Raw genomic sequence first — 24,410 nt, forward strand, 5'->3', positions numbered from 1 at the left:
AGTTTTAAAGAACTAGAGGAATGTTGTGTGTTTCATTGGTGCTATACTGCACCCTGACTGACTTGTCCCTTCCTATGACTCTTTTGTGAGAGGATGTCCAATTGTCTACAGTGGGGTCCACTCCACCCCACTCATTCGCGTAGATATGATTGTTTGTTTTGGGTCTTCTGATACATGATCCCTCTACACCTCATGATTACACAGGCTGGGTGCTTCTTCCAGGTGGGCTTTGTTGCTTTCCCTGTTAGATGGCCACTTATTTAACTTCAAACCTTTAAGACCCCAGACACTATCTTTTAATAACCAAGCACCATCAGCTTTCTTCACCACATTTGCTTATACACTGTGTTAGTCCGGGTAGACTAGAGAAACAAATTCATAAACACGCATTTGTGTAAGAAAGAATTTATATACAAAAGCAGTTGAATATTGAGAAAATGTCCCAGCCCAGTCCAGATCAAGTCTATAAGTCCAATATTAGTCCATATGTCCAATACCAATATATAAAGTCCTCTTCAGACTCACAAAACACATGCAATGATGCTGAATGCAGGATGATCGCAGGCCAGTGGGTAGGAAGTCATTAGATCCAGTGGCGTTGTAAGCATCTCAGCGCTGGCAGGGCTGTCCACGTGGCTTCTCCAGCTTCCAGGGCTGCATCAGGGTAGGTCCGTGTGGCTTCTCCTCAGGGATGTCTCGAAAGGAGTCAGCAGAGAGAGAGTCTCCCATCTCCAAGGAGGAAAATCAGCAGTTCCCAGAATTCTCAGGAGAAGGCCATGCCCACACAGCGGTCTCATTGGCTTCCTAGACTCCACCCCTATACTCTTCATCCTCAGATTGACACCAGCTCAGGTGACTGCCACAGGCACCCAGTTTTGCTTCAGTGATCGTGTTGGGAAGGTGAGCATCACAGAATGTTATGCGAACAAAGTCTTGTTGCGTTGAGGGAGGGCTTGAGTAGAAGCCCAATGTCCCTCTGCTTCCTTAACACTTAACATATAAATATATGTACATAGGCCTATATCGCTATCATTATATATTAATATATTTGTGTACATGCCTGTATTTGTAAGTGTCTTTTGCCTCCTGGCTCTTTCCTCTCTCTCCTTTTCCTCTCCCCTTGCCCCGCTGTCATGCCTGGCCTTTATTCAGCTCTCAGTAAATCCTCTCCGCTGCATTGCTCCGGATCAACCCCAGCAGGCAGTCTACACCCTCCTTGCCATCGATTTGAATTCTTTTGTTGTTCCCTTGTCCTTAGGTTTGTTGGCTCCCCCTTCCCTTTCCCACCGCCCCCCCCCCCCACCCGCCCTGCCCTCTGAGTCTGGTCTAGTTTCAGGATTGCTCAGGGGCTTTGTTGCTTTGCTCCCCTGGCTGCTCTCTTGTACTCCCTTCATATTTCCCCCAGGTGTGTGTGTCGGCGGGGGGGGGGGGGGGAGGGGGGTGAGGGGCGCACAATTCCCTCACTGTGTCTCTAGTGCTGTCCCCTGCTGCGCTTTGGGTCAGTGAAGCGATGTCATGTCTTGTGGTGGGGCTGGCCCTACAGTTCTCCCTGTGCCTTGGCTGTTCCAAGCAGACCCGCTGCTGTCCCCGGCTGTATCTGCAGTGCGCGCACTCTTCGGGGGGGGGGGGGGGGGACATAGCTGGGATCGGGGCCAGCCCTGCAGACCTCTGTTATTTCCCTGCTTCATGTCAGTCTGTTGCCCTCAAGTCTTGGCCCACCAAGTTGAGGGCTGGATCCTCTCTCGCTTTCCTGTGGAGACATACACACTTCCCTCCCGGTGGGTGGGTTCGTGCAGGGCTTCTTACATTAAAGACATAAACCTTAAATGCACGTTTGTATTGCTTTCTCCAGTTACATCTTGTCCAGATTTACCTTGAATGAGGAAAGTTATTTTAATCAAGCCGTATTCCTCTAAGGTTCCGTTTTATTTCAATTTTTAAGTGCATTTTCTTCACAAAACTTAATTTTTGATCTGATCTTTGACCTGTGGTTTGTGTGTGAAGAGTCAAAGTGCAAAGGTTTCCCTTGTCTGTTTGATGGTCTGAAAAGTGATAGTTATCAGTCGGTTGGTTAGTCCATCATTTCCTTACTGCCTTAGCCGCGCACCCTGAACCCCCAACCTGAGCACGTCTGTGTGAAGCCCTTTTGTATTTAATGGGTCGATATGACTGCCTGGAGGTCGGGGCCAGGATACCCCAGCCCGTGCCTGCATCTTGCTGGGCGCCCCAGTGCGCATTGAGGGCTGCTGGACTTGAAGGGCACTTCAGGGGCTGCACTGGGAACCCCTGGTCTCCTGACTCACGCAGTGGAAGATTTGAAAAGGCCTTGCTGCTCGTGGTGTGATGGTCCCCTTCCTGAAGAGGAGGCAGCACTTTTGACAGACTGGAAAAACCTGGAGAAAATTCTAGACTTGTGCTACTGGCCAGACCAGCTTCGCTTCTCTGGCTGCTTCTGTGCTTAACACTGGGGTACCATCAGCCGTCCGTCCGTCCGTGGGTGTCCTAGCAGTGAGGTGTGCCTCAAACATACGTGCACTTGTTTCTGTGGCCACGGTGGGCTTTATACGGGCAAGCACTGCTCGCTTTGCATCAGGAATATGGTTTGTGACATTTCTTTTCATTTTTCCTTTCCAAGTGGGTATCAAAATTGGGGCAGTCACACCGACAGACTCGACTGCTCACTTGGGAAACGCGTCTCAACCTTTTGTCTATAAAGCCGCAGAGAGACGGTTTGTAAGTAGTAGAAAGGACACCGGATTTAATTTAGTCTGAACTAGGCTTGAATCATCCGTTCAGGACTGTTTTATTGATATCTACTCTCTGCATAAGCCCTGCGGTTATGGCAGATAGCAAGATAGCCATGGTCCTCGGGGCGCTCACAGATAGTTGGTAAGATAGCTAGACAGCAAGCCAGCACGCATTGCAGACTGCGTCTGGCACGAGTTATACCACAGTCGTCTTAGGACCCCAAGCCGTTATTTTAGCTCTGTGTCTCACTCTAGGGGGTGGGGAGTGAATGTGGTAAAAAGTATAATAAGAGTGATTTAAACAAATAATAGAATCCGTAGTGTTACCACAGGAGCACCAGCAGCGGTGTGCCTGGGATGCGTTGTAAGCACCTGGCAGGCACATGCTGGGCTCACTGAGGGAGCTTACCAAAAGGACCGCTCAGACAAAAACAGTGGTGTTTCTCTCTCCTGCTAATTCCTCGGGGACCGACCCGATGTTCCCAGCTTTTGCCCTTTTACCTGGCAAAATGAGGATACTGGAAAATCTCGGTGCTTTGTCCTGGGACTTTTGTCTGTGGCTTGAGAAACAGGACGCCCTCTCGGTGTCTCAGAAGCATTGCCCTGCTCTGAAATGGGCTGGTCTGGACCTGCCAACTGTGGGGATCGGCCCTAGGCCAACAGCCCAATTAACAGCTTTGACTCATTATGACCTGTCACCAATTGGGGCCCGGGAGGGCGTCTCCCGGCACACCATCAGCAGAGCAAAATTTGGGTTTAAAATAGACCTGCCTTGGTCTGACTCTTGGTTCTATCCTAGACCAGTAGTTTGTCCATCTCTGTGGCTCTGGTGAGGTAATCTTTGGAGCCTGGTACATAAAAAACGTAGACAGATTTCTCCTGGTGTCTTTTTGTGGTTTTGTCCTGTTGTGGGACGTGTAGAGGTATGGAGCCAATGTGTAGGCTAATTACTTTTTAAAAGAAAAAGGGCAAACGTGATGAGGACAGCTTCTGGGGGCGGGGGGCGGGATAGCTTCATGAGGAAGGATGGGGAAAAAATGTTTTTCCTGGTAATTTTTATTTGAACATTTCAGTTGACACCATAGAGTTCAATAGTTTAAACACATTAAGAAGAGTTGTACAGTCATCCCTTTGGTCAAGGATGTGAAATGTTTACCTGTGACAGGGTGACTCCGTTTTTACAGACGAGTGTCTGTCCTCCCGGAAGTTAGGCTGGTTGTTGGGCCTGGCAAGCTGCTGATGGTGTGCCAGGTGCCCGAGGCCTCTCGGTGTGATCTTTGGCAAGCCCCACACCTCCCCACCCTCCACCCTTCATGGCCTGTTTCCACCTCTGCCAAATGAGGGTCGAGACCAGGTGTGTTGCCCTAGGCCAAGGGCTCCCTGGGAGCAGTGAGTGGGCAGGCAGGATGATGAGCTGGTGGGTAAGGCCATCAAACATGGTGCCTGCTTGGTCATAGGGCTTCCAGTCAGGGTCCCGTGCACTACGTAAAAGGCCTTGCCTTCCACTCCAGGCCCCTTGGTCTCGGGACAAAGTGTGTTGGGCAGTTGTTGTTAGCTGCTGGCTAACCTGTTCACATGAGTAGGACCTGACATTGCACTCTGTGGTTGTCACGTGCTGCCATTCAGACGTAGATCACCAGGCCTTTCTTCCTGGTCTGCTGAAACCCAGGTGAGCCTCCATGGCCGAGCCTGATGGTGGCTTCATATGAAGGGCATTGGCTGGGGGTCGAGCCAGGTCTCCCACAGGGAGGTTGGCAGTCCTACCACTGAAGCACTGCTGCCCTGGTCCCGGCTTTGGGAATACCATGTGCAGCAGGTTTCTAAGGAAACCCCCCACCCCTCCCAAGTATGGGGCGGGAGCTGGCATGTAGGGACCCATCTGCATGGCCTGCTCGGGCACAAGAGCATTTGACTTTGTGATGTTTGAGAACCGCCAGGCAGCCGGGAGCCTCTGTGGATGGTCCCATTTTACAGATGAGTTCACTGACCTTCATGAAGGAAGAGTCCCCGGACCACAGAGCAAGTGGCGGAGCTTGGCTGGGAGCCCAGGGTCTGTGGGACCCCTACCTTCTCCCTCTTCCTTCTCCAGCCTCTGCCCAGGGGTGTGCCTGAAACCACCTCATCCGTCCTTTCTTCCTCTCCTTTGAGGATAGACTTTGGCTTCCAGCCCCATACCCCACTCCCCTACCCCCCAAAACACTCACTGCCATCCCCCTCCATTCTGACTGATGGTGACCCTCTAGGACAGGGGAGAACTGCCCCTGGGGGTTTTCAAGACGGTAACACCTGATGGGAGTGGACAACCTTCTCTTTGTCCTGCTCCGGACCCCAAAGAGGCAGAGCAAGTCCAGAGATGGATGAAGCACTTCCCTAAGTGGTAGAGGCAGGACAGGACAGCGACCCGGCTCTCACGCCAGTTCCGCCCTCTCCACCGGCCCTCCGCTTAGCTGCTCTCTGAGGGCCCAGCAGCGTGGCCTGGGCAGCAGATCAGTTAATCAGCGAAACTGCCCAATTCTAGAAGGTCCTGCTTACATGTGGTTGTCACACACCAGTGCCTGCGCCACTGCTTACAGCATAGGTTCCCAAACTTGATCTGACCAGCTGCCCCTTTTCAGAAAACAACTCAGCACCTCTCCCGACAAGAAAACCATTTAGACTGCAGCCACAATCCAGGCAAACGTGTGCGCGTGCTTCTAGCTCTTTCTTTTGTCATTCTGCACATCTTCCCTCTCTGTGTAAAATCAGCATCCCTTTGCCATCCCTGTGTGTGTGGGCAGGAACGGAGGCAGCCGCCGTGCTGGTGCAGGCTGTGGGGCGAATACATGTCATAAGGGGTGGAAGGGCACGCCGAGGCACTCCTGTGCAGAGTAGGGCCAAGTGCCACCTCGGTGCTTGGGTCAGCCTCAGGGCGAGCAGTGAGTGTGTGGGGGGGGTGGGGGGTGCCAGCAGGGGCAGAGCCCTGAGGGGCTGTGGTGGCTGCCCCCAGGGCAGGGTCTAGACTCCGCAGGGGGATGGATGGGATCAGCTGCAGGGTCATCCTGGGACCCCATAGATTGCACCTGCAGTTAGGGAGCCAGGTTTGGGTGAGGGTGGACCCTCCTCAGCTGGGTGAGTGAAGGTGCTGTTCTCTGATGTGCTCACGGGACCTACGGGGCCACACACCAAGTGCTTTCCCCAGTCTGCAGCCCCCTGCTGTCCCTCTACACGAATGTGCTGCGTGAGGGACTTCTTGGCTACTGGAACAGCCAGCGTATTTCCCTGAAGATGACAGCTTCACAGCCCACTGGCCCGGAACGGAGCAGGCCTTCGGTGCTCCCGACACACCACACGGCTGCTTGGATTTCCCTGTGCTGGCCCGCTGCCCCTGGGTATACAAGAGAAGCCACACCCAGGCAGATGTGCCCCAGCGAACCAGCCCGCTGTGGCCAGGGATGCGGTAGGTCCTTGCTGCTGCTGGCCGGCACGCTCAGGACTTGCCACAGGGGAGTGAGGAACAGAGCAGGCACAGGGGGCGAGTGGCAGAGTCTGGACGAGAGCGTGGGAGAGGGGACCGCCGAGTCCCTGCTGTTCTGGCACCAGAGTCGTTTGGCTGCCCCTGCGCTGGGGTGTCTTTGTAAGGACTTGGGCTGGGCGCAGACGTGTCCTGATGTCTTTGTCTTTCTCTTTCTAGGTAAAGTCGGGATCCAGCTTCCAGAATGCAGCAGCTCTGGACCACCCTCTGCTGCCTGGCGGTGCTGACCAGTGCCTGGGGCAGCCCGTATTTAAAGCCCCTGTCGGGGGAGATGGTCAACTATATCAACAAGTACAACACTACGTGGCAGGTGGGTTGTGGAGTGTTTGTCTTCGTGGAAGCACTGCCCACAGCCTGATCTTACCACCTAACTCCAGTTGTGGTCTGCACATCATGACTCCTGGACACTTGGAAAATGGCTCTGATTCAGAGTCATGCAGGCTCAGAATCCTGGGGTGGGTGGGTGGGGTGAGGTGTGTGTGTGTGTGTGCGCGCGCTTGATGTGTGGTCACAACCTGGCAGATCTGTGTTTATAGATACTAACAGTACTTGATCTGCCCTGTACTGAGACCTAGCATGGTCGGGACCAAGAAGGAGAAATAAGATATGTTCAGTGTTGGGGAGGACTTATCTTGTTGTTTCCAAATCGTCGCTGGTCAGGGAGGACACCCAGTCGTTTGAGAGCTGAAGTCTCCCGATAAGGGCTCTGGGCTGGCCCTGGCCTGTGTACCTGTGGGCCTGCTCTGCAGGGTGGTCCTGTCCCACTGCCCTACTGTGCTGGAGTGGGCCTCAAGCCTTCCCTGAGTGGGCAGCATCCACACATACCCGCACCCCCTCCTGTTAGTGGGTGACTGACTGCCGCGGGCCTCTTTTCCAGGCGGGACACAACTTTTACAATGTGGACATGAGCTACTTGAAGAGGCTGTGTGGCACCCTGCTGAAAGGACCAAGGCTGCCCCAGAGGTGAGTGCAGCGGCCTAGCGGGAGAGGTCAGCGAGAAGCTGCCTCCCTGGCTGCTGAGGTCGCCCCCCAACCCTCACCAGCTGCAGAGCTGCTGCCTGAGGTGCAGGGCCCAGCTTTGGGGCCGCCCATGGTTTGCTACCTAGTAACTTGTTCCAATGGACTTAGAATCCAGATGGGAAAGGCCCCAGGTGTGAAAGAGACTAGGTCTGACTACAAAGTCTGTGTGGACTCCTGGAATAATTTAAGAAAAATTGAAGGGACAACCTAAAGGGTTGTATTTGTATAGACAACTCTGTCGTGGCCGTGTTAATGAAGAACTTTATTAGGAAGAACTGGAAGTGCCCAGTGGTTATGGCACACCACTCTATACACTGGTTGATTTTCTGTTGCCTGTGGCTAAAACTCCCAGCACAGAGCCGGACAGTAAATCCTGAGATGCACGCAATGGTGACTTGTGCTGGGGAGACTCCTATTCTGTGCAGACTGGCTGCAGGTCACACAAGTGTACCTACACTAAGTGGACTGTGGGGCGGGAGGCGGCTTTTAGAGGAGCGCTCGTAATGAAGACTTCCCTATACCCAGAGTTCACTTAGCTGACGACATGGATCTGCCGGAGAGCTTTGATGCCCGGGAAAACTGGCCCAAATGTCCCACCATCAAAGAGATCCGAGACCAGGGTTCCTGCGGCTCCTGCTGGGTAAGGCTTGGTGGCTGAGCGACAGTGGGTGGGAGTGAGAGCGATCCTGGGAGAGGGTTGGGACTGAATGTGATGAGTCAAGTGACATAGATCAGCGAGTCTCAAGTTTCCAGCATCGTAAGAATGATCATGAACCCTGCGGTCATGTTAAAGAGCAGAGATGTCACTTTGATGCTGATGTGCTCCTGGTCATACACTGTGAAGGCTGGACAGTGCATGAGGAAAACTGGAAAAGAATTGATGCCCTTGAATGATAGTGTTGGCACAAAATATGCAATATACCACAGACTGCCAGAACATATGAGTCTGTTTTGGAAAAGGTACAAAAAGATCGCTCTGTGTTAGGCTGAGTTGTCTAGAGAAGCAAACCCAGTGACACATATGTAAGAAAGTTCTATCAAGCTTTATGTAGCAGGAAAACATCCCAGCCAGTCCAACTCAAGTCCCTACGTCTGATACTAGTCTATAAATCCCTCTTCAGACGCACAAAGCCACATGCAATGATGCAGAATGCAGGAAGATCACAGGCCGGTGGGTGCAAGGTCATGTGGATCCAATGGCACAGTTCATCACAGGGCTCGGGCAGGTCTCAGAGTGGCCTGGCAGCAGGCAAGTGAAGGCAGAGAGGGAGGCCGGACATCCAGGCAGCCATTTATCTTGGTATCGCTGCCAAAGGAGGTCATCCAGCTGCGACCTGAGTGACAGGCTAAACTCCTCCCTTGTCCTCTTACAGATGCCATGTTAGCACAAAAACCCTAACTACCACACCCTCCTTGGAAGTGATGAAAGGAGACTCCATCTCCCCTTGGGGTACATTAACACAAAAGACCTGTCCCTGGGGAAAGGATGGCGTGTTGTGCTTGTTAAAGTGAGAGGTCGGAAGTAAGGATGAAGACCCTCAGCAAGGTAGATGGGCCCAGTGGCTTGTTCAAGCCCTTGTGATGCGAGAGCTGGCGGTGTTCACTGTTGCACTGCCTTTGTGTCACCGAGTGGGAGGCAGCTAACAGGAATGGCCAGGAATCGTGGTGCGGGGATTAGGTGGAATCGCCCGACCCATTGCTGTTGAAGAGATTCAAACTCATCTGCAGGGTTTCTGAAAGTGTAAAGCTTTCTAGATGCAGGCAGCCTTGTCTTTCTTCTGTGGAGCCGCTGGTGGGTCTGAACTGCTGACCTTCCATTTAGCAGCACATGTAGCCTACTGCTGCGGCACCAGGGCCCAGTAGGTGGATTAATAGACGTGAAGAGAGCCTGGTAGATTGTGAGCCCCGTGTATGTTCGCTGTTGGGCTGTTTTGCATTCTCTACTTGACGCCATCTTTTTAGTTCATCAGTAGATACTGTTTGCCTTGGGCACAAGTTTCCCATCTGCATCAACAAACTTATGTTTAAAAAAATAAAATGACTTGTTTCAGACATGAACTGAGTAACCAGGTAGATCGATGGGGTGGGTTGGTCCCTTGCCTTATCTGAACTTCAGCCCAGATATGCTATAAACAGCCTGGTGCCAGGAGAGACCTGGTGCCAGGAGAGACCAGCCACCCAGAAGTGCCCACTGTGGCCTTCCCAAGGCACTGGCTGGAGTGTGCTCTCCGTCTTCTCATGAGACTGATAGTCCACACTTGTTGGCCTCTCACCTGGGTGGGGTTGTCCCTGCAGGCATTTGGGGCTGTGGAGGCCATCTCTGACCGGATATGCATTCACACCAATGCGAACGCTAATGTGGAGGTGTCTGCGGAGGACCTACTCACCTGCTGTCACATGGAGTGTGGGGATGGGTGAGTTTGGATAGTGCTCTCCACCAAGGGAGGCCCAGGCCTCATCTGTTGGAGAATGTGTAGGCAGTGACACCGAGGGAAGGCTACCTCGGGAGGAGAGAGGTGCTCTCTCCCTTTGAGACCCTAAACAACTCTTCCCGTTGAAAAATGTATCTTTCTCATCGGAGACAGAGTGAGGACCAACCTAGGGGGTTGGAAACGGCCTCTAGTGTGGCAGCTGCTCTCGGGAGATTACTGAAGCCAGGCTGGCCCCACAATGCTGCGGCGGGCAGGTGGGGTCCCGGGAACACTGGTCTTCGTGGCCTGGCTTCTGAAACAACTCTTTTCTTCCAAACCCAAATCCTAAGGCCACTGCTGCAGAGCCGGTAATGCCTCCGCACCCTGCTGTAGGCTGGCTGGAGCAGCTCGGTAGGGTTTCTAAGGCTGTAAGCTTCACACAAGCAGGCAGCGTCTGGTGGGTTCGCCCTGGGACCTTTCTGTTAGCAGGTCACTGCTTCCCCCACTGTCCACCACGCACCCATGGCTCCTTGCTTGCTTAGGGGATGGTTCTAGTGCCTGGGCCTCTGTCCTTCTCTGCAGTGTAGGGTGGTGAGCCCTCCATCCAGAACTAAATTTCCACCTCACGTATTAGCCTCTGCAAAGGTCTCTGGTTCTCGACCTTGACTGTGAGTGAGAAGTCCCTGCGAGTTTAATAAAAATAGGATGCTTGGAGCCTTTACCCAAAACAGGTTAAATCAGAATCTCCACATTGCTTGGGGAAATTCATGGGTGCTGCCTGCTTCTGCAAAGATGGCCTGGGTAGCCCTGACGGACTTCTCAGTGGGTTGGGTTGGAAGCACAGCTGTTCCCTGAAAACAATGAATAGCCAAGGGACAGAAGCCCGGGGTTATTGGTGTCTGGGAATGCTGTGGGGCCAGTGGCAGAAGGCACTGGTGGACCCTGGGGCTGGGGGGGGGGGGCCCTCACAGTGAGTTCTAATGACTGGCTCTTTTCTTAGCTGCAATGGGGGCTTTCCGGCTGCAGCTTGGCACTACTGGACCAAGAAAGGCCTGGTTTCTGGAGGCCTCTATAACTCCCATGTAGGTGAGTGTCTGCCTTTGATTCGGCCTTTATCAGCAATGAGTAAGGACGGTTTCATCTTCCCTCGGCATAGCTTTATGCAGGTATACAGTTTACACAGGTGAGGGTGGAGGGCAAGAACACTGAGCTCTGCAATGGCCTATAAAGACCATGCACAGAAGTCAAAAGTGGTGGGAAGATAAGGAATGCTCGCCCCAAACCTGGTGCAGGCCATCAGTTGACCGTCCCGTTTGCTCCCTGACAGGCTGCAGACCCTACTCCATCCCTCCGTGTGAGCACCACGTCAATGGCTCCCGGCCCCAGTGCAAGGGAGAAGGAGACACACCCGAGTGCAGCAGGACCTGTGAGCTTGGCTACTCTCCATCCTACAAAGAAGACAAGCACTATGGTAAGATGGGCTCTGGACTCCCAAGGAGACGGACCTGTGACTGGCGGCACTCTGGCTTTGGCCAGAGGGACGAGACCCAAGCAGTTGGGTCTGTTGAGCCTGTTGGCCGGTGAACACCAGGAGGGAGCGCCGAAGGAGGATGCCTCTTGCCAGAGGCCTGTTCCCACGCACCAGGAATACCATAGGTCCACGGCCTTTCAGAGCTGGATGGGTTCACACCCTTCAGGGCAGCCAAGTGCCCTAGCCTAGTTCTGGCCTCCGTCTAGTATCGCACGTGGACTGTGCTCCCCACTGCAGTTTCTGCCTTTCTGCTCGCCCTCCAGGGCCAGCTCCCATTTATTCCAGGGAAGCCTTGCCTGTCTGCCCTTGGCTTGGCACGGTCCCCGTCCCGTTTCCCCCCCCCCCCCACCCTCCCTGCCCCCGCCAATCACCACCTTTTCCTGGAGGCCTATGGCAACTCAGTGACTGAAGCTGCAGAGGCTTGACTCAGCCTGGTTGTCATGGTTCCATTTTCCAGGGTACAGTTCCTACAGCGTGCCTCCTTCTGAGAAAGAGATCATGGCTGAGATCTACAAAAATGGCCCGGTAGAGGGAGCCTTCTCTGTGTACACAGATTTCCTGCTGTACAAATCTGGTATGTATGGACATGGGACTGAACGCAGGTATTGGGGCAGGGGAGTGGGCCAGTAAGAGCCTTCAGCCAGCCCTCTGGGGAGATCAAGCAGGCGCTTTATTGGAAGCCCCTCACCTGGATCTCTTCCATACTTTATCAGGTAGAATCTGGTGCCTGGTGGACCTTATAATCCATGTTCTCAGCTTTCCCCCCTGCTGTTCACGTTGTCTGCACATGCTTTTGCAGATACCCGCCCCAGCACTTTTCCTGCTCATGCTAATCCTACTCACACCACTCTCTGAAGTCCTCCCTGGCCATGGGCCAACTCCTGCCTCTGCCTGCATCACTCCACCGGCCTGTTGACATGATCATTGTAGGTTTGGTGTCTCCGGCTTTGTCTTGGTGTGTGACAGCCCAGCATCACGTCTGGCACCTAGCAGGTGGCTACACATGGAGACCATTGGTGGTGTATGGGGACTCAAGTCAAGGAAATTGGACAGTCCCTGACCTTTAGAGCTTTCTTGTTGATTAACTTGCAGCACAAAGGGACTGTGTGACAGCACAGCTGCCACCAAGGGGGTTCTGGGCTGTCATCTTTGTAGGAGCTGGTCACCAGGTCTTCCTCCATGTGACCAGTCAGGGCGTAAGCATGTGCGCTGCCGGCCTTTGCGTGGCAAAAATAAGATAGAGGAGCTCACGGCTTCACCAGGGCCCCGGAGAGCCGTCTTAGAAATCACTTATTTCACAGTAACTCACTTTGCTGGGTTTATCTCATTTGCATCCTGCTAGATTGAAAAATCTAAAAGCTCCCTACTCTTGTAAAACCAGAATTGGACAAAAGATGATTCTACCAAGAAAAAGTTCTTTATCAGTTAAAAGGCAATGGGTCAGCCAGGGCCCAGCCTGGTTAGCCAGCCCTCAGGGTCAGTCAGCAGTTGGCAAACCGAGCCGACTTAAGTCCTTTCTCTCGCATGGACCCGTCAGCAGCAATTTTTACAACTTTTTAGGCCATGAAACCCTTTTCACAAATAAATTCTGACATGGAATCCCAGCTTATAAACACATAGACAATTTAGTACTATTAAATTTATCTCACAAGTCGGAGTTTTACGAATGGCTTCCAAAAGTTTGTGGCAAAATGGAAATGAAAAGACAGTTTTCCTGCTTAAAAGTCCCTTCATTTAAGTGTGTTCTTTAAGCCAGCCAATTTGTTTGTTTGGACAGACTCATAATGTTTTCACATTTGGGTGTCTTTGGGCCCTTAAAAATACACTTAAATATTAGAAATATGGACCTAAAATTTGTGGGAAATCCTGGAGCCCTCTCATGAAGCCTCAGGGACCTGCTTTGAAAGCCCCAGGCTCAGTGCTTTTCACAAACTAGGCCTCGTGGCCAAAGGGCGACCAGCTGCGTTGGCTGGCACTCTAGGAGATGGGGCAGTAGCCTTGGTGCGGCCTGACCCCGGTTTTTTTTTTTCGTTTCTCAGGAGTGTACCAGCATGTAACCGGAGAGGAGGTAGGAGGCCATGCCATCCGCCTTCTGGGCTGGGGCATAGAGAATGGTGTCCGGTACTGGCTGGCTGCCAACTCCTGGAACACCGACTGGGGTGACAATGGTGAGTAGAAGCTCCCTTCCAGTTAAGCCACATTCAGATTTTCAAACCCTTTCTAGTAGCCCGAAGGTAGTGGCTGTCTTTCCCCTGTTCACTGCACCTCCCGGAGGGTTGATAGTCAGAGGCTTTCCTTCTGCCACAGAGGTCATGCTGTCCTCTGTCCTGTGAGGGGGCAGGATGGGGCCAGGCCATTACCTCACATAGACCCTGTACCAGGTGAGACTCCTGGCATGCAGGATGTCATGGCTGGCCTAAAGGGTGAGCAGAGCTGATAGAGCTCTTGGGGTCTGGGATTGGCTGCTCCTCTGGCCCTACCTAGTCTCTTGGGGATGAGTGTGTATATTACTGACAGAACTCAACCCAGGGCACTCGTTAAAAGCACCTGGTTGTCTCTTTCAGGCTTCTTTAAATTCCTGAGAGGACAGAATCACTGTGGAATCGAGTCAGAAATCGTGGCTGGAATCCCTCGCACTGACCAGTACTGGAATAGGATCTAATCACCGGTGACCCTGTCCAACCAGCCCTGGGGGAATTGTCCTCTAAATATAGCCAGCTGAGACGGGGGTGGGGGTGGGGATGGGGTCAGAATGTCTCTTGCTGCTGGAGTTTAGAGAAGATGCAGGAGGTTTTAGATAGTGGTTGACATGTTTCAGGGCCCAAAGGTCTGGATTGGGCCAAGCTGTGTGTCTGCTTTCAGAGCTGATCTTTTCTCGAGCTGACACCTGTCTTCCATGGAAGATAAACCCAAGTCCTGGCTACCTCCCAGCCTGTTCAGTGGGCCAGTCCTCCCAAAGCAAACAGACCACACAAGCCCCATCATAGACTAGTACTGTATGTAGTGCCTGCCTTTCCAACTCCTGCTGCAACGACCGCCACAGCCTCCCCCACCCACACCCCCCTATACACACACACACACACACACACACAATCCCTGCTGACACAGCTCCAGGGAGCAAGGCTTAGTAAGGACCTAAGGGGGTCGGTTTTCCAAAGGAATGGGAAATAGGCTTTCAGAAGATTGATGTTTCCACACAAAAGTAGTTACCTCTAAGCCAGTGGTCTCTAGCATGAGAGATGGGAGCGGCCCTTGGAAGAAAGCCCATTCTGACAGGACACCGGTACCCATTGAGCTTTGTAATGTTACACACTTTCTCCGCTCTTCTGTGTGATGTGGTTCTTTTTTAATAGAAACTTTATTTTTAATGCACCTCCAGTAATCACGTGAATGAACCAGTTCTATGTTAAGAGCTGTACTGATGTTCCCGGAGCTTAAGACTGGGTGGTCAGAGTTTGTCTGACAGACATACCCACCTCTAGCTCAGTGGGAGAAAGCAGCTTTACTGTTTGCTTAACCTACACAAAGAAGAAGAATTGCGCCAATAAAAAGGTCCTCTTTCAAATGGTAGTTTGTTTTCTAGTGGTCATTTTGTCAAGGCCGTACATAAGTAGCTGCTGTCTGCCCTTCTCGCCAAACAAGGAAGCCTGTCCTCCCAGGTGGAACACAGTGAAGAATCTAGTTTGGGTTTTGTTTTTTAATAGTTTATTGTGTAATGATTTATTAGCATATGATTCACATACCATGCAATAGTTCATTCATATTAAGATGTGTAATCAAAATAACCTAATTTAAACGTCGGGGTCCCACCATATTTTCAAATCATGTCTGCCCTGTCATCTCCACGGCCCTTCTCCATAAACCCATCCCTTGACCTGGTCCCAAGCTTGGTGAGCTCTGCGTCTGCTGCTTTTAAAGAACTGAGCACATGCTCCTTTCTTTTAAACGACAACTGGGAGTTGTTGCCCTGAGGATTCTGTTGAGAACAACCACGGACCCAAGAAGTCCCGTTAAAGGACCTGAGCCCTGTGTGTGCTTTTACTGTTGGCACCGGAGTGGAGCCCGACCTTGTAGACCGTCTCTTCAGAGTTACTTGTGCCGCTTTGACTTACATTGCTGGTTAGAAACTCTGTGTTTGGCCTAGCCCCAGTTGGGAACCTAAGTAAGGGACAAGAAACTAGAAAAATCAGCATTCATCCCACTAGCCTGACAAGATGAATCGAGAGTTGGGCTAGCTCTTTTCATAAGTAGAAGTTTTGACGTCACATGTTACTCAGGCAAGGAATTGGGAGCTTCAAATGTAAGCTCAAAATCAGTAGGAACATTTTTTTAAGGGAACAATTAAAAAATAATAATTTACTAATAAGTTGATTCCAGCTGATAGCAACCCATAGGACAGACAGACTTATCCCCATAGGGTTTCTGAGGTGGTAGTCCTTGTAAAAGCACACCTCACGTCACCTCCCCCCTGCCCGCGGAACCAGCTGGTGGTTGGAACCTCTGACTCCTGAACGCCCTCCACTACACCACCAAGGCTCCTTGAAACTGGTTATAGCACGTAGGAGGCTGTAACAGGAAATCTGTAACTATTCTTGTAATTTTCAACTAGAATAAACTCCTAACCTCAATGAAGTTCTGAGAGTTCTGCTCACTCCCCAAACTGCGGTAATTCCGTATCTGCCCCCTTCCCCCATCTGCCACAGACCCACCTGAAATCCCACCCCCACCCAGAGCCAGCAGAGGTTTGCTGAAGTCCCCAAAAGAATTGTTCATCTCCACACTTGGCTTAAGCAGGCTTTGATAGAAAAATCAGACTGTATCTATGGTTGGGAAAGATCTTACTACTTTAATAAACTTCAAAACTAGCCCACTTATTGGCCCAAGTCTCATTTGAGTTGAATCTGGTAAGTGGTTAGACATTTTCTTAGGACACTGACCCAGCAAGATGACAAGGTGGACGTGAAGATGCCCTCTCGAGAAGGGCGGTTTTGAGAGCGGAAGTTTGAAGTGAAGCACTCATCCTTTTTGCAGAGCTTCCCAAACCCGTTTGCCCTCCTGCCTGTTGACAGGGAAATGACTGTCCTCTGGCCATGAAAACCTTTTGTGCTACACGGCCCGTAATCGTGGCTGACGTGTAGGTCTCTGCTTCCGCAACCCCTTCCGACACATCTTGGAGCCCCGCTGCTCAAAGAGGTCCACAGCCCCGGCAACGATCACCTGGCATTTGTTAGCGGTCGGGGGGGGGGGGGGGTGCACTCAAGGCAGGGCACCTTGGAGGGAAGGCCAACAGAGCTGCTTCCATAAAGACAGCCAGAAAGCCTGATGGAGCACTTTTACTCCAACATGCAGGGTGGCCATCAGTCGGAATGGACAGGACAGGACAGGACAGGAAGCGGTTTGGTTTTGTGTTTTTAGAAGCTTGTTTGAAATACCGATTCTAGGGTCAGACTCCCTGAACCGGGATTTGCATTTAACAATACTCAGTCGTTTGGTATGTATTTTCCACTACACCAGTGATTCACAGGCTGGTCCACCGGCCAGAAGTGTTGGCATCACCTGAGAACTTGGTAGAAATACAAATTAATTGGGCAATGCTCGGATTTACGGAATCAGAAATCCCATAGTCCCAGCAATCCTGGGGCGTTCAGATAAGGCTTTATGCCAACGGTTCTCAACCTGTGGGTCTCGAGCCCTTTGGGGTTTGAGTGGCCCTTTCACAGGGGTTGCCTGATTCATAACTAGCAAAATTACAGTCATGAAGTAGCAACAAAAATCATTTTATGGTTGGGGGGGGACTGTATTAAAGGGTCATGGCATTAGGAAGGTTGAGAATCACTGCTTTATACCCATCAACGTTGACAATGTCTCACTGTCCCCACAAGTCTATGAAATTTATCTTAGCAAAGCATTATTAAAGAAGAACAAAATAGGCTTCTCACGTCCCAACCTAAAAACCTACAGGCAGCCATGGGAGTCAAAACAGCCTGGGATTGGTATGAGCCATACATACCAACGGAACAACAGAGAAAGCAGAAATAAATCCACCCACCTACAGGCAAGTGATTTTTGACAAGGTGCCAAAACACTTTAAATGGGGATGAGAGTCTTGATAACAAATCACTCAACTCACTGCTATGGAGTCGATTCTCTCCTGATCCTGTGAGATTCTAAGACTATGGGAGTACAAAGCCCAGGCTTTCTCCTGTGGAGCAGCTCGTGGCTTCAGACTGCCGACCCTGTAGTTAGCAGCCCAACACACAACCATTATGCCAAGACTCCCATCAACAAATGGGGCTAGCAAAATCAGACTTCCACACCCCACTCCATACATAGAAGGATTAGAGGCCTCAAGATACATTAGAAACCCATGATAGATGCAAACCCTAGAATTATAAAGAGATTAATGAAAACATAAGGACAAATGTAGGAGCCTTAGTCCAGGGTATATATCAAATCCGATGACAACTCGCTGTCAAAACCGCCAAGCTCAAACTCTGCACCGCTCCAACAGCAAAGTTCAAAAGAATCTGCTGGGTGGTTGCTCCATAGTGAACCAAAAATCCAACTGGGAAAAACCTGTCTGGGCCGAGAGCGAGACCTGCGCCGACTCCGTGCACACACCAGGGGGTGGCACTTTAGCGTAAGCACTGCTCTTGCTCAGACAACAGAGTGCTGCGTTAGTGAAAACATTTGTCATTGTGGGTTTCTTTGGCACTTTATTGTCTAAGTGATCATCACCATGCCTCCAAAGAAAATGATACCAGCAGTCAAGCTAAGGAAAACCGAGAGCCACAATAGAGTTGTAGGAATTGCTGCAGCATTTCAATCAGGTGGCTGCCGCTTGTCTAATTTGGTGGCTGAACATAAGGCTACGTTGACATCAACATTTTGGAGAGAAAAGGGACTGATTAAAGTGGCTAATGTAAGAAAAGGTGAAATCGATTGTTAGTCATGACACAAAGAATTCAAAATGGTTAGATACCACCTCAGCTGGCACTGACAGCAAAGCTCAAAGAAAGCAGATAACAGAACGCTGCAGGGAAGCAGATAAGCGCTCACACCCTGCTGGTGGGATCCTAACAGTACAGCCTCAAACAATAAAAATGCCCCATGACCCAGAAATTGAGCTCTTGGTGTATGCCCCACCAAAATAACAGATGTGCACATACACGTCCCTCACAGCACTATTCACAATAGCAAGATGGAAACCGCCTCAATGGCCATTAGTGGGAGAATGAATAAACATGGTACACGTCCCTGAAGAATGATGAGGACACTGACATGGCTCCTGATATGGATGAACTTGGAGGAAATTATGCCGAGGGAAGTTAGTCAACCACTAAAGGACAATATTGAGACCATTGATATGAAAACCAAATGAAGAAAAGGTTTTCATACAGTAAGAAAGGGACTTCGATGGTTACCAGGGGTGACGGGGAAGTCAAAATCCTAAAAGGGAGATTTGGGGGGAAGCAGCAGAGGTGGAGAGGAAGCAAGTGATGAGAGTTAAACTGTTAAATGTAAAAAATTCCAAGTAAACCCCAACCTAAGCCACAATGAAAAAAGAAAAATAGCTTTGTGCAAATGATGAAATGCTGGACTAACCAAAAGGTTGATGGTTCAAACCCTCACAGAGCCACCTGAGCAGTGAAGCCTGCCCCAATTCCAGCTCAGTCTTAAACTCCCTGTGGGCACTTGTACTCTTCACACAAGGAGGCGCCGTACATTGGGATCCACACACACTCACCAGTGGGAGCACGGCAGGCTTCCTTCGGCTTGGCACACACAATGATGCAGGCAAGCTTGACTGAATTGAAGGTCCCTGCAACCTCATTTCGTCTCTAGTCGTTCCATCCCCAACTCGAGGGAAAAGAGCATGTTGTAGTCTCCTGAGGCCTCCACATTGTGGATCTGTTGTATCTCAAAGCCCTAGATCCCGGTGGCTCACACACTCCTATGGGAATGTTTGAAAAAACCTCCACTGTACGTAGGAAATCAAGTAGATTATGCAGACCAAAACCAAAGCCCACCACTATCAAATCCATTCCAACTCAGTGACCCCATTATAAAAGGTATCGGAAACTAAACCTTTATAGGGACAGACATCTCATCTTTCCCCTGCAGAGCTGCTGGTAGGTTTGAATTACTGACCTTGCATTTCCCCCCCAATGCTTAACCCAGTGTCACCAAGGCTCATTACACTGTATGGAATGGATGCTATACATGAAGTGTGGACAAGAAAGCAAAAGTTGCAAGCTTAGCAAATAAAACTACAAGAGGCCTGGTTCAATTTCAGGTATGTCTTGTGTAAGATTTAGGAACTACTTAACTAAGATTTAGGAACTACAGTGTTATCAATTCCAATTTCACTGTACATCCTGTAGTTTATCTGGTAGCCTGGTGGAGGATGAGAGAGGGAAAGCACTTTTTCACACAGTTTCCGAGCGAGTACAAACTGAAACCTTCACCCAAGTTGTTAACAGTCAAATCTTAGCCTTCAAGCCAGAAGGGGCCTGCAAGCACCTCCTCCAAAGGCCAGCTGGTGAAGTCCCGCAGGTGACGGCGGAGACCGAGCCCCTCCCCACTCATGCAGCCCGGCCCACCTGGGCTCTTCCCCAGACCTGGTGCTGTGTTTATGGAGCGTTAGTGTGACTAGCTCGCAGATTTGAAGCCCTATCTTGAAATCACAATGTGTTTGAAGCTGAAGAATGCTTCTGAGTAAACACTGGTGACAAGTTTGCCCAGGGCTAACTCTCAAATGAGGCTAGTGTCCATGGATCCAAATTAAGAATTGTTTTGGGTGCTGTCAGGGGGATACAAGAGGAAATTTGGGGGATGGTGTGGTGTGTGAAATGTGAGTGTAACAGCGCAAGCCCACTATCACATGCTAGAAACACAGTGAAATGACTCAGTGTGTACAAGGGATACAGCAAGAGAAGACATCTAACATCTATACCTAAAAGTATGCCTTCACGGTCTTTCTAGAAACCACTACCCATTTTCATCCCCAAAGTCATTGATTTTCAACTGACAGACTTCTACAAACATCCCCGCACATGCGGAGTATCCTAGCGAGTACATGAAACCTCGGCTGTGCGGGACACAAAGGCTTCATGTCTCTTTCCACTTTCAAATGAACTGCACCACACAAATGCCAGGTCATCCAACTGTTGATTAGAAGAAACCTTTCCAAAAGCTTCAGGCTCCACTGGGAGCCATCTTCTTCTCAACTGGGGCCAAGAACAATCTGTTGTTTCTCTATGAAAGCTAACGAGACGATGATTCCAGAATACCCCGAATTTAATTGTTAGCCATCCTGTGCAGAAAGCAGTCTGCATTCTTAGAAATGTGGAAATATTAGTTCAGCCATTGATATCTACTACACTGAAACCAATAAAAGAGGTACAAAGTGATGACAGAAAGGAACCAACAGAATGCACTTCCTTTCCTAGTAGGAAATTCAGTTACATAAAATTACATACATTAATCTCTCAGGGTGAGGAGTCTACGGAGGATTCACACTAAACCAAATCCCGGGACTGTCCTGTTGCAGCTGTCAGCTAAACCGCAACCGTGAATGGCCTGCCATCAGCCTCCAGGCAAAAGTTAATAAAGCACACACTGACCACCGCCCGGAAGTGCACCAAGTTTGATGAGGGCAATGGATCCCTTTTCACTTTGAAATTCTTCTCATTTTAGTTCTACAAGAGGTCTAAATGATCACATTCTTTTCGGGATTAAATCAGAAAGACATAACAGAGGCCAATATCCGTCCTTGAAAAAAAGGTAAGTCCGTCTCCTGGTGAACTTTCGCTTCCAGACAAATTTCAAATCAATGTTCTCCAGTCTGAACATAGTCTTCGGAGACCTGGGATAGCATGCTCAGATACTGCCAGCTCAGGGCAGCCAGGAGCATGAAAAAGGACAGGTAAATGGGAGAGAAGTGGCTTCGGGAGATCACCTGACAGTCAGAAAGCCTCTGTGTCTTCAAAGTAGAGATGATCTGCCTTGTTTTATCAGAAGATGGGTCCGAGTTGGGGATTTGATGGTAAATCTGGTATAAGAAAGAATTAAAAATAGTACGTCAGATTTTGGAGTACTATGTAGTTTATAAGCACTTTTGTTTCCTTCTAAACAGATGTCTTTATACTCATTTTGCCAGCGAGTAAAGTGAGGTTTAGACAGTGTTAAGTAACATACCTGTGGTAGTTAGGTTTTATGTCAACTTGAATTTGTGTGAACGTGCAGGCGTGGAATCCAACCTATCAACCAGGTCACAGCCTGATGATGCCTCCCTGGTGGGGATCACTGAGGACCCCGCCCTGCTTGCTGGACCCTGTGCCTGCCTCCAGGGCCAGTCCCATGTAGGCTCCCCGACCCTGAGAACTATCAGAGACCGGTCATGTGTCCACACGACTCTACCCCCACCAGTCTGTGATCTTCCTGCATCCTGCTCCACCTTTCTGCAGCATCAGCCTGCAGCTCCAATAAGTGCAGCTACATGAGTAGATGTGAGGGGCTTCTGCTAACAATGGATTAGAGTTGGACTGAGCAGGATGTCTTCTTGATATCAGATTACTTCTTAATATAAACCTCTTACAGTTTAGTTTCTCTGGATTGCCTAACCTAACAGTCCTCAAAGTCACTCTACTAATGTACAGTGAGACGCTCTCCTAATGTCTGTGCCTCCAGCAGAGACATGGAGCTCGAGCTCAAGGCCAACGCTGAGGCCTGCGTGACGGAGTGGTGAGCACACGGTAGCCGTAGAAGCTAAGGGCATAGCTGATAGTGTCCAGGAAGCATTTGTGTGAGAAATGATGAGAATCATGCCAGACTTCAAGGCAACGGCACCTTTTAAGAAGCTGATGGAGGGAAGGGAGTTGACATGGAGTTGAAAAGGTAAGGTTAAGCAGGCAGCTAGCTGCAGGGAAAGAAACATCCAGTCAAATGACACAAATGGAATACAAGATTTCTAACAAGAAAAGCCATGAAATCAATCGATTTGGGAGTCACTTCAGTAAGAAATATTCTGATGATAGGGCAGAATAAAAGCTAGCAGAAGGGGGTTGAGGGGAATGTGGGAATGAAGTGCCCGTGCTCTTCTGGAGGAAAGGACAGGGTGGAGAGTGAGAAGGGAGGAACTGTTGCGGTGTTTACTTGAAGTGAGTGACCTGAGCGTATATACTCAGAGCAACTGCCAAGTGAAAAGAAAGGGGTTAGTTAGGTCCAGAGCACAGGAGGGCCCAAAGTTACAAGACCAGGCAGCAGCAAGAGTCCGGGCGGCAGGAGGAGGGGAACCCAGGCAACCCATGAAGGAGATGGCGGAGTTTTGACCATCCCAGAGTTAGGAAGCGTGTGGCAGTAAACCAAGTGCCATGCACAGCAGTGCGTTTCAAACTGTCTAGTCCAGGAGTTGTCCTGGTTGAAAGGCAGGCCGGGTAGGAGCAGACTGTAGCTCTCAAGGAGCTCCAGCGTGCGGAGGCTGCTGCTGTCAGACCGCAGACTGAGTGCCGGAGAGCAAAGAACAATGGGGCTCGACAAGCACAGCAATGCTTTCGATGGACCAGCAGCAAGGAGTGCAACCTGACATGTCCCAGGGCCCTAGCAGAGAGGGACCCTGTCAAGGAATGAACGAGTGGGGGGAGTTGCATGGCGTATGCTGACTCATGTATTTATATCCCCAAGAGCTGGTCAACGCCTCACAACTGCCAGCTCTGCAGGCTAGGTGGGGCTGGGCAGGCGTGAGGTGAGGAGCTCGGGAGTACAGTGGCCCCAAGGATCAGAGTCCACTTGCGCAGCAGCAAGATTTGGGGTAGATGCCACAATTCTGCATGTCACCATAAGGACCTCTCAAGTCGGTCACCTTTAGGGTGCCATCCAGATGCATTGATGCTATAGCTACCAAATGCAGAGAGTGGCCAGCACCGTCCTTTCTTACTGCAAAAGCTGCTGTTGGTCCCTGGGGAGAAGTGGAACCTGTGCTCACCCCGGGGCACCTGCAGAGAGCCAAAACAATTTCTGGACCTTATTGCAGGAAGTAAACACCTAAGGCTTGGTTTCTAAAATGCCGCTGACATCAGTGTTAAAACCATTGCCATTCGCTGCTTGAGACTAAGTAAGAAATGGAAGAAAGCATCAGCAATGTTTCTGAATCAAATCCAAGTTCAGTATGACCAGCTCCCCCAAATAACCTGAGTTTGACTAGAATGACTTGAAACATAATAGTTGATGCTCTATATCAGAAGTTGGCAAACCTTGTCGTAAACAGCCAGGGAAAGCTTAGCGTGGCAGGTCACCAATTGTCACAGTGATTCAACCCTGCCCTTGTAGGGCTGGCTGCATTCCAATAAAGCTTTGCTCATCAACAGGCGGTCAGCCAGGTGAAGTTAGCTGGCCTCTGAGTGGTGAGTCACCACTGCAATTAAATTCTAGTCAGTAAATAAAAAACAAACTCAAACCCACTACCATTGAGCCCATGCTGAACAAAAGGTGTTTTGCAGCCAGATAGCCACCACCTCTCTGTGACTTGGTTATCTGATACAGTGCTCAAGGAGGCCTGCTGGGGGTGGCCCCGCCTCGGACCATGGGGTCCTGACAATTTGGAGCCACCTGAGAATTTTTCAAACTTGTGACATGCAAAATGTTGGCTAATGAGAGTCGTGAGTAGTAGGTGTATTTAGTTTACAACAGGACTTCGAACCTGTTCATCCTAATTTAAACTCCTGCTTTGGATTTCCATTTCCTTCACTGATAGGCTGAGTCGGAATCTACATTTTAATAAGAGCTTTGGACCTACAAGAATGATCTGGGACCCAAAGCCCATCTGTAGGCAACTAGACAGAAAGGTTACAGGGAGGAGACGATCCAGTCAGGGTGCAGTTTAGCAACGATGAAACATACAACTTTCCTCAAGTTCTTAAATGCTTCTTCACCCCCACTATCATGATCCCAATTCTACCTTACAAATCAGGCTAGACCAGAGGATGTACACTGGTACAGATAGGAAATGGAACACAGGAAATCCAGGACAGATGAACCCTTCAGGACCAGTGGTGACAGTGGCGATACCAGGAGGGTGGAGGGAAGGTGGGCTAGAAAGGGGGAACCGATTACAGGGATCTACATATAAGCCCCTCTCTGGGGGACGGACAACAGAAAAGTGGGTGAAGGGAGACATTGGGCAGTGTAAG

At 50.3% G+C, this 24,410-nt stretch overlaps 2 protein-coding genes across 3 annotated transcripts in view; one reads left to right on the plus strand and one right to left on the minus strand.

The window, feature by feature from the left end:
* Positions 1-14,790, plus strand: part of CTSB (cathepsin B) — a 30,389-nt gene extending 15,599 nt beyond the window's left edge. The window contains exons 2-10 of the mRNA XM_075556434.1: positions 6,418-6,568; positions 7,136-7,221; positions 7,804-7,918; positions 9,574-9,692; positions 10,690-10,775; positions 11,017-11,160; positions 11,678-11,794; positions 13,260-13,388; positions 13,785-14,790. Of these exons, the coding sequence (XP_075412549.1) occupies positions 6,443-6,568; positions 7,136-7,221; positions 7,804-7,918; positions 9,574-9,692; positions 10,690-10,775; positions 11,017-11,160; positions 11,678-11,794; positions 13,260-13,388; positions 13,785-13,882 (1,020 nt within the window). The 5' untranslated portion in view covers positions 6,418-6,442 and the 3' untranslated portion in view covers positions 13,883-14,790. The remainder of the gene's footprint in view (positions 1-6,417; positions 6,569-7,135; positions 7,222-7,803; positions 7,919-9,573; positions 9,693-10,689; positions 10,776-11,016; positions 11,161-11,677; positions 11,795-13,259; positions 13,389-13,784) is intronic.
* FDFT1 (farnesyl-diphosphate farnesyltransferase 1) overlaps positions 14,274-24,410 on the minus strand; it is a 41,818-nt gene continuing 31,681 nt past the window's right edge. For both annotated transcript variants that reach the window (XM_075556433.1, XM_075556431.1), the window contains one exon: positions 14,274-21,274. In XM_075556433.1, coding sequence (XP_075412548.1) covers positions 21,053-21,274 — 222 coding nt within the window. In that variant the 3' untranslated portion in view covers positions 14,274-21,052. The remainder of the gene's footprint in view (positions 21,275-24,410) is intronic.

This window comes from Tenrec ecaudatus, chromosome 8 (genome assembly GCF_050624435.1).
Source record: "Tenrec ecaudatus isolate mTenEca1 chromosome 8, mTenEca1.hap1, whole genome shotgun sequence".
In the NCBI taxonomy this organism is placed as follows: Eukaryota; Metazoa; Chordata; class Mammalia; order Afrosoricida; family Tenrecidae; genus Tenrec; species Tenrec ecaudatus.